The sequence below is a fragment of the Armigeres subalbatus genome, chromosome 2 (genome assembly GCF_024139115.2).
Source record: "Armigeres subalbatus isolate Guangzhou_Male chromosome 2, GZ_Asu_2, whole genome shotgun sequence".
In the NCBI taxonomy this organism is placed as follows: Eukaryota; Metazoa; Arthropoda; class Insecta; order Diptera; family Culicidae; genus Armigeres; species Armigeres subalbatus.
The window spans coordinates 420,583,965-420,594,539 of NC_085140.1; the positions used below are offsets into that span (position 1 = coordinate 420,583,965).

Consider the following 10,575-nt stretch of genomic DNA (forward strand, 5'->3'; position numbering starts at 1 on the left):
GCGCAACGTCAACTAGCGATCTCACTACGCCCCTGGTCTAATCAATCGCAGATTTCAGCCACACCTAACGACTAACAAGAGGACTGCCTAACGCTTGGCTACACCCAATGACTGCGAAGAGGATTGAACAATGCTCGGGCTGCTGAACTGTCACCATCGAGAGAATGAGTTGGGGAATTGAAAAGTTAGATCAGTTGAATCCATGTGTGAATCGTTTTTGCTATCGAGAAACTTATTTCTTGAATTCTAGATTTTTTGTCGTTTACTTGTAGTTCCCACTACTACTGGGACAGACGACTAAACTAGAGAGCATAGAGAAAAATAACCTGAATTTCTTTATCTTATATATACATAAAAATAAGAGAAAGGTGTCTACGGTTCCATTTCGAAATCGAAGGTTGTGATTGGAATTATATTGTTGTGTGATACGAAGAGCTACTACAGAAATTGTAAGTCTTACAATAAAGTCTTCACAACCTCTAGAAGCGTACTTCTATCGCCAACAATGGTATTGCAAAGCAATTTAACAGAAAAGTGTTCCAAAAATTTTATTTTATTTATTTTTATTTAGAATTCCCTAGAAATACCGATATCCCGACATATTGGTATTTCTCTAAAAAATATCCGTCGATTCGATAATCTATATATATAAAAACCAATCTATGTATGTATGTTCGCTAACTACTTCTGAACCACTTGGCCGATTTCAACCAAATTTGGTACAGACATTCTCTATCCTCAGAGGAAGTTAACAAAGGGGTGGGATGGTCATGTAGAAGAGGGGAGGGTGGTGGGGGGGTTTTGTTCAGAAAACGAACAATTCTGTGTAACTTTCAACTCCCAGGACCGATTTCAACCAAATTTGGTACAGACATTCTCTATCCTCAGAGGAAGTTAACAAAGGGGTGGGATGGTCATGTAGAAAAGGGGAGGGTGGTGGGAGGGTTTTGTTCAGAAAACGAACAATTCTGTGTAACTTTCAACTCCCAGGACCGATTTCAACCAAATTTGGTACAGACATTCTCTATCCTCAGAGGAAGTTAACAAAGGGGTGGGATGGTCATGTAGAAAAGGGGAGGGTGGTGGGAGGGTTTTGTTCAGAAAACGAACAATTCTGTGTAACTTTCAACTCCCAGGACCGATTTCAACCAAATTTTGTACACATATTCACTACGAGGAGGTAATCATATGGGAGGGATTTGGGAAAGGGGAGGGTCTGGAGGAGGGTTTTGTTTAGAAAACGGGCAATTCAAAGTAAATCATGAACCCCTGTACCGATTTCAACCAAATTTGGTACACACATTCTACATCATAAGGAAAAGATAACAAAGGGGATGGGATGGTCATTGGAAAAAGGGAGGGTATAGGGGAGGTGTTGTCTTTGGAAAACGAGCAACTCAGTGTAACTCCCAACCCCAGGACCGATTTCAATCAAATTTTGTACACATATTCACTATGAGGAGCCGATCGTACGGGAGGGAAATTTGGATAAGGGGTAGGGGTCTGAAGGGAGGGTATTGTTCAGAAAACGGGCAATTTAGTGTAACTTCTGAACCCCTGTACCGATTTCAACCAAATTTGGTACACACATTTTCTATCCCTAGGAGAAGATAACAAAGGGGTGAAATGGCCGTTGAGAAAAGAGGAAGGGTAAAGGGAAAGCGGTTGTCTTTAGAAAACGGGCAATTCAGTGTAACTCCTGACCCCCAGGACCAATTCTAAGCAGATTAAATGATTAAATCATTCAACTCTATGATTAAAGATTATGATTAATGAATTATAATTTTTGAAAATGATGACTGATAATGATTAATGATTAAATTCATTTTGACAATAATTAACGATTATGAATAATAGATGAAAAAACCGTTGGATTATGATTAACGATTACCGATCGTGATTAAATGTTGACACACTATGTGTATGGTTAATGATTAACGATCGATATGATTAATGATTGATGATTATGAATGATCAAATTGCATAGTGATCCATAATCGAGTAACCTTTATTCCAAATTTTAAAAGGTATGATAATTATATGATAATGATTCAAGATTAATAAATAAAAGCAAGGTATGCAATGATCCAATGTTCCAGCATAACTTCTGTACCCTTGCCCGATTTCAACCAAATTTGGAACAAACATTCTTTTTCTTAAGAAGGCGAAGATGACAGGGATCGATCAACTCAACACTTCATCGAAATCATGGTTTGCCCAGAGAAAAGCAATGATTAAAGTGTTTCCTTCTGGACGGTAAATGTGATCATTTCTTTAAAAATAGACGTTTTTCCGGAATAAGGCATCGGTGTATGTTTTTCCTTCTTCAGAAATAGCCGTTCGCCCGAGAGCAAGCGATTAAGGGTGTGATACCATTTTCAAAATCAGTCAATGTTTTCAAATGTAATCTACCTTCTTTTAATCAAATGATGAAATATCAATAAGAAAACACAATTATCCTTTTGACCTATTCCAATTCCGATGGTGAAAAAAACTGCGAATTAAACTGGCAACTCCGAGCAAGGCCGGGTACATAAAGCTAGTCATTTTTAAAATTTGGTATTAGGACAAGACATAGGTCTTGCGTAAGTGTCTTGTCGGTGTACGCAAACGTATCCATTGTGTGTGGCCCATTATTATCATGAACTAGATGACCCGGCAGACGTTGTCTTGCACAGTAGGCAAAAATGCGTGTGTGATCTGCCTATACAAAATTCCCATACAAATTCTAATTCGAATTTTTTTATTTTTTTTTTCAGTTTTTGTAGCAACTGACATAAGAAAATATTCTGTAAACCCATCGGAAATTGTGATGAACAAATTTGAACACAACCGTTTCTTAGTTATGCGGAATACAGACCAATTCATTTTTATATATAAAAAAAGAAGAAAAAGATATCCATACGGTACTTACGGCAAGCTAAGTCACATATATGTTGCAATGCAACCATTTATACAAATACAAATACAAATACAAATAAGGTACACCGGGGCAAGTTGAAACGGTTTTTTCAAAGTTGAACTTTGAAGTGCTATAAAAAATCGCTTTTTAATAAATTTTGAATCCGTTTGCGGTGTTTGCTAGTTCGGGCCAAAGATTATACATAAAAAATAAGCAACCTCTCCAAACTTTTTTATAAATATTTTGTATATTGAAATTACTTTTTTATGTGCATCGTTTAAACTTGCCCCGCCTATCGGGGCAAGTTGAACCACTACGCTACATACAGAGAAAAGCTATTTTTTCCGTATTAAAATCACAATATATGTACTCAGTGAGACTCAAGATGCACGAGGTTGTAAAGGTAACTAAATTCGCATAAGAGTCCCATGTAATTTTTTGATGATTTTGATTTGATTTGATCAATTGTCTCATATCAATATATACCGTGGGACATCGGAATCCGTACTCTAGACTAGACTATAGAAATCGAATGCAAATGAAACGTTTGTCATTGACAAGGGAACATGAAGGCTTCTACTTTTGAAGTGTTTCACATTTACACATAAAAACTACGAAAAACATGAGAATATTATGAATTAAATCAACTACTCCTGAATTGAAATCCGTCCACCGCGCACGAATTTTGAATCAAAGGATCATAATCCGTACAGCTATTTTTAAACTAAATATTTAAATTGAAGCAGACTGATTAAACAAACTACCATTGTAAATAGTTCAATACGCACCTTGAAAAGCGATCCCTTCGATTTGTAGTCCACTTATCTTATGTAATGATTCGCAATTAGCAATAAAAAAACAGTTACCTTTGGTGCAATTATGCTCTACCCGTACAATGGCGGCAGAAACTCCGCGTTTGCTGGGTGGCGACTTGTTTTTGATTTTTTGTTGTTTTAATTTCAAAGCCTACTTTCCATTTCAGTGCCCTAAACGCTTACTATCAAGTATCTGAATTTTAGAAAAAAAAAAATGCGAGGGAGACGTTTTGAATCGTTGTTTCAACTTGCCCCGCACCACACATTTCTATTTGCCCCGATGGGTTTAAATTGCGGAGCAATTTCAAACGACCGAAATACAAAAATTAAAACGGATCTACCATTGATTTTTTATAATCATTATGTTTGTTCAACATTGAATGATTACACAGCTCAACAAGATTTTGTCCCTAACACCAAATAATGTGTCCTAAGTAGATTTTTGCTCGCTGAATCCGAATCTGACTTCAGATTTTCTCTAACACAGTGATCCCCAAAGTGCGGCCCGCGGGCCGCATGCGGCCCTCCAAGACTTTTCCTGCGGCCCGCGGAGGATTTCAGATAATACACTGCATGTGGCCCATTGTTAAGCATTATACATGACTAGAAAAGCTTTTCATTGTGCCCATTTTTTGTAGCATTCAAGGATTTTATCAAGCTTGCAAGCTTGCTTGTTGCTGAAGCGCCATATATAAAGCATGAATCGTATTATCATCATGATGCTACTCACTGCTAAAAAATTGCTCGATAATTAACTCCAGGAAACACGTTGACTATCAACTATCAAGTCAACGTACTGCAAGCTAAGGAAAATATTGAACGAAATCAAGATTTTGTCCATGCTCCCATATTTATGAAGAGAAGGTTTCAGAAAATTCTATTGATATTCGGATATTGTAGATTCACTCAAGTTCTATGCAACACTGCTGACAGATCACCTTGCTAAAAACACTTTTAAACGGGCCGTCGTTATTTGCACGACAACTTATTAGTGGACAACAATCCTTAAAAATAAATGCATAAGGTCATATAGTTGGAGTTCTGCCAAACCGCATCAAGCTCTAGTGATACTTTGCTCGTAAGAGCAACACAAAATAATATTCGCCATATGTTTGTGATTTTTTAATAAAAATATCTTCGATTATTAATACGAATATAGTTCAATGCGTTTTTGAACAATTACAACCGCAACACGTTTTGTGCGCAAAATTGGGTGATCTTCCATTGGTACTTGGTGCGGAGCACCGACCATATGATCATTTGGAAAAATAGCTTAGAATCCTTTCTGCCAACTGAACCGAAAAAATGGTGTTGCAAAAGAATTATCTCCTGTCAAGTCTGAAGAGCTGAAATAGTAGTATCGACTCATAGTCAGCTACAGCAATAAACCCTGCAGAATTAAATGTCTTTACAAGTTTTACAATATTGTTAGGATGAAAATATTTTGTTAAAATATTATTTTTGATATAAAACATCATTTTGTACTAAGCTGCAAAATTCTATGAAAACACAAATATTGCAAATACACTGCGGCCCGCTTCAACAGTTCAAAATTGCAATGCGGCCCTTGATAGTAAGCATGCTGGGGACCACTGCTCTAACACGTCGAGATTTTGAGATATACCTCAATACATTTCGTAAAATCAATGATTTTGAGCATTTTAGAAAAGCCATCGTTAACCCTATAGAAAGAATTACTAGTCAATCAAGGCCCAAAATGGATCACAAACATCTAATCTTTCGAAATGTGGTGCATTTTGAACAAGTTAAACATAATAAGTGTGATTTATCTACAATTTTAGTAAGTGAAAGTTATTTAAAAATATGTTTTATGCAAGCCTTTTTCGAAAACTTGTGTACAAGCCTGGTAATTATCTGTTAACGGTTTTGAGAGGAAAGTAAAAACAATTCAATATAATAGTTTGTCCAAGCAAAAAAATAATATGTTTTCATTCAAGTAAGTTCTATTGAATGTAAATATGATGTTGTATTTCCTCTGGCGCGATAAATTTTCAATAATTGCTCAAGTGCTATGGTGTATCTACTGTCAATTGAAGCTCCTTTATTATGTTCATTCGAATAAAGCAAGTACGAGAACTGTGCGCAATTCTATATATTTTGATTATTCCTGCTATTTATGATCATTCCAATATTCCTATGATAGAAATTTTGGCGGAAAATTATCAATTAGCAAAATCAATCAACGAATCGATAAGTTGCATTCGATCGTTCTTGTGTATGATTGCATACAAGCTGAAGCGACGTTGACGGCTACGCAACAGAAACCGGAAAACGTCAACAACCTACTCGTGCGTGGGGGACTTTTTATTTGATTCGCGTTGAAAATGCTGCATGGATGTTGCAATAATCCCAATGCAATTTCTTTTATCTATGGTCAGTTTATAACAGTGAAACGGGAAAAAGTTCACTAGTTTTATCAAGCTTTGTTATGTGCTAAGACGCAAAGTAATGCGCCAGAAAAAAAAACACTTGGGCTCCACTCCACTTGTGTGCTGTTCAACATGTTACAGTTACCCGAGCATATGGTTAAATGATGGAATGAAAGGAACTTTCTGGATCATCATGTTCGCACTATATTCTAGCACAACACAATTGTAACATGATAACGGATTACGTGTGGTTATTGGAAGTTGATCGATCGAAAAAAACAACAAGAAATCGAGCACAATAATGTTTTAGGAGGAGAAGAAATGTTGAGCATCAAATAAAAAAAAAGTATATTTTATTAAAGGTCGAATGAAACATATATTTACAAACTAACTAGTTATCTTTATATTTCATTCAGATTTTTTCACATTTTCATATCCCAGTTTCCCTGCCCGCATGTTGTTGAATTTTTGGTGGCTTCGAACTGGTGCTGATGGCGTTTGCATGCAAGTTTTTTGAAACGGACTTGCATGGAATGTTTTTAAATTAAATTCACTGAACCTAAATTCAAGGAAAAGCGAATAGAAAACAATTGTAAGGTGCAAAACTGATGGAAATTCATTAGATCAGATGTGCTTATACCGTTTCGGGAATTGATTGACCTTTAATTATGTTTATATGCTTCATGAAAGTCCTTCGAAAAATGCCAATTTCTTCAAATTAGCGGTATTAATTTAGCTATATCTCAAAATTTGGACGTGTTAGAGCATATCTGAGGACAGATTCGGATTCAGCGAGCCAAAATCTACTGAAGACACATCAATTGGTTCTGAGGACCAGCAAAAAGTTAAATTTTGTTCCCCTGTGTTATCTACCGTGAAAATTTGAGGAAAGCACTCTTCCAAACATCATTTTGAGACCTGTTTTATTGGTACGTCAAAAAGTTGGTTTAAATTTTGCAAAGGGCGAAAAATAAACATAGGCAGGGATTGCGTTTTTGTAGCTTCAATCTTCCGGGAATGGCAGTCAGAAGGTGCGTTCAGGGGAGTAGTTTGTTGTAAAAAATAATCAGGACATTGGGTCATTGCCGATCCAAATGACAGCTTCCGTTTCAACTTACCCCGCATTTCAACTTGCCCCGGTGTACCTTACAAATTAGTGCTTGAGTTATGCTTTCAATCTCCTAATTAAAATTCTGCCCCATTTTGCCCCTAAATGTATGCAGTTAATGTCAAAATGCTCATTTATGAACAAAAAATCGTCAATAACTTCGTTAATATTGAAAATAAAAATAAACTGTTTTCGAGAGGTTCATGTTTTTTTTTATCGCGGCGGAGATCTTTGTAGAACATTTGAAAAATCTAAAAAATATATTGACGAAAGGATCGTGAAAAACCTGTTTTTTTTGTGGTCATTCATAAATAACGACCCATATCCATATGATGTATCTTCATAATTGGAGGAAAAAGAATTTCCAACTCACTTTTAGGGGGATTAAGAAAAAAAAACTCCAAGATATTGAGCTTAACATACTGAAACTTTTTTCCGAGGTCACTGAGCCTCTAAAATCAACTTTGCTTTGGGTAGAAAACACTGTGCGCTCTGTGGAAACTAATCTTACCAGTTTTACTTTGTTTTGCATGGAGAACATGTGTAAAAAATTCCAAATAGATGCCTTTTACACCGATCTCAAATCTGCCTAAATCTGACAAAGTTAATCATGCTTGCAAAACTATTCTTTTGCTTTATGTACCGGTCAGTATTAGAGACAATTTGTCCGACTGTTTCTCGAACCTTTCTGGAGTACCACAAGGTAGCACCCTTTTGCAAAAAAAGATCTTAACACATATGTAGGTCTTGTAATAGGCTATTGCCCGAGCCGATATCAATTGCAGCTGTTAGGAAAACTTCAAGATGATGTATGTCGTTTCTGCGGCATGCATGTAGAAGACTCGGAGCATCTGTTATGCCATTGTTAGGCAAATTTTAGAAAGAAATTACAGTTCTTTAACAAGGGGCTGATAGAACCCTCAGAATTTTGAAGAACAAGTCTCAATATAGTAGTACGATTCATAAGAACCATATTACCGCATTGGGATAACGCTGGTAGTCAAGGTAATGCAATTGCTCTAAATAGTAATGATGCGATAACTTGACAAAGCTAGATATCACAATAGATCTAACAAATGGTCGCAGTGATTGAAATACCCAACAAGGAAAAGAACAAAAAAATTAAAAAAAAATCAAGTGGAAATCTAAATGCGTTTCTGTGAGTAAAATTTACGGTTCTGAACCTACCTTCGGAAAACCCGAAATATATTCGGAATTCATAGTCGTTTCTATAAATATATCGTGAAACAAAATAAAATTTACTGTTCGGGCATCCCTGAATTGACAAAAACGGATAATAATTGACAGAGTTACAACATAGCTTGACATGCTTGATCATTTGTGTATGGATATGAAAAAAAATCAGACGAATCCACCTCTTTGTATACATATATGGCTTCGGTCATAAACACGATTGTAAGGTCAACGCTTCGTGAAATTCGTTTTAAAATAGCTGACGCAAAATCCTGCTGTAAAGAGATGGTGGCAAAAATGACACGCATCCAAATTAAAGAAGGCAAGTAGAACGTTACACTTGACTTCACACACATATTCGATTCTATTAACGTACATGTTTTTTTTTGCGAAATTCACAGGCTAACAATTTCCTACAAAAGAAATCAACATTCTCGAGCTGGTTCACCACGCTCGAGTTATTTTTTCCTCAAGTTTGCTTAAATTAATTTCTACCTCCCTTGCTGTGTATACGGGATATGATTAACGATGTCACTTAACAACATTTCAACCTCATAGATACACCGTAGTATACTAGAATGACTTTCTATTACGAGCGCTGCTGATATGCAGTTGATAGGTTGAACAAACTCCAGTAGAACCACTTAAAACACTCATTTCATAGGTCCCATTCTTCTTTTTCATAGTACCCCAATAAGAATCAATCAGAATAATCCTTACCAGTAACTAGCCTTTGAGTCGATATTGTTTCCTTCGACACGTTCGGTTAGCTCATAGATTGGTGCGGTGAAATCACCTTCCTTCGGATTCCGTTCCGGTGTCTGTTGGTCGAATGTAGCCAAGTTGACATACTCCAGGCTATCCTTCAACAGTGGCACATCCATGAAGATAGTTTCGTTCACATGCGGCAGCACTGTCAACCCCAAAATGAATTTATCGTGGACCAGAGCACTCTTTAAGTCGCGCACCAACGCCGAAAATTCTTCACGATGTTCTTCGGCTTTCGGATCAAGAATGCTGTCTCCGGAAAACAGCTTTTTGAATCCGTGCCACAGTTTTCCGGTCCATCCGCGGATGCGCTTGGGCTTAGTCTGTGGGAACTGCCACGCCAAATCCAGGCCATCGAACTCGTACGTCTTCAGTGTGGAATAAACTGAGTTAACGAAAGCTGTCCGTGATCCAGCGGACTCCAACAGCGTAAGATACTTTTCGAATGGTTTCTCCTCAGCTAAATCTTTATATCCACCAACGCTAAGCAAGACCTTCAAATTTGGATAACGACGCTTCAAAGCGGTGGCAAGACGGAACTGTCCTTTTCCTGAATCCAAATCCAGACTTTCATCAACTGCCTTCAACTTGTAGGTTTCCGGGTTTACGCCGGCAAATCCGTAGAGCAGATGGGTGCAGAACGGCAGTGCAAGCTCAATGTCCGTAACGGTTATTTTACCCAGACCTAAAACAGAATGATTACGAAAATTGAATAATCGCTCACTCCATTTGAATGAGGTCAGCCTCTGCCGGCTGATAATCTTATTTGTTCTAGTCGCACCGACTGTTTGCCGGCTCCCACTGATAGACCTTGATTCAATTAGGCGCAGCCGCTCGTCGAAATCAATTAATCACCATCTTCCTGCTGTGCGCACTGTGTCTTGTTGTTCGCTAGAAGAATCAAGGCCGATCGTGGGATATCGAAAACCTGTCGCTCACCTTCGCGTAGAGCCATTTGCCCATCGTAGTAGCAGAGGACCTTGGGCCCGGTAGTGGCATTGTTGGCTGATACCACGGCGGCCAGGAGCAGCATGGCTCCTACCTTGAAAAACCACATCTTCACACTTCTCAACTACACTATCAAACAGTCACAACTTCGCTTCTAAAATACTGAGTGCACGAGTCAACCTTGATGGGAACGTCCTGTTCGAAGAACTGAGATCAACTAAGGAGTCGCTCGCGCGGGATGATCGTTTTATATTGGTACTAGAACCGTTTGTTAGTCGTTCAAATTTAAAGGAACTCATTCTCACTTTTAGATCCTCTCCAGTGACGATGCTCGGGTTTGTGTGTTATTCATATATTATGATTGATTAAGTGTTGATGGACCACTTGATTGCGGGATTGTTTATGTTTAGTTGTAAAATAAAATTGAAGAAAGAATGATACGTGATTCAC

General features: G+C 37.6%; 1 protein-coding gene across 1 annotated transcript in view; it reads right to left on the minus strand.

The window, feature by feature from the left end:
* LOC134213434 (chitinase-like protein Idgf4) overlaps positions 1-10,350 on the minus strand; it is a 32,164-nt gene extending 21,814 nt beyond the window's left edge. Inside the window, exons 1-2 of the mRNA XM_062692480.1 lie at positions 10,117-10,350; positions 9,130-9,862 (exon numbers count right to left, since the gene is read on the minus strand). Of these exons, the coding sequence (XP_062548464.1) occupies positions 9,130-9,862; positions 10,117-10,234 (851 nt within the window). The 5' untranslated portion in view covers positions 10,235-10,350. The remainder of the gene's footprint in view (positions 1-9,129; positions 9,863-10,116) is intronic.
* Between the last annotated feature and the right edge of the window lie 225 nt (positions 10,351-10,575).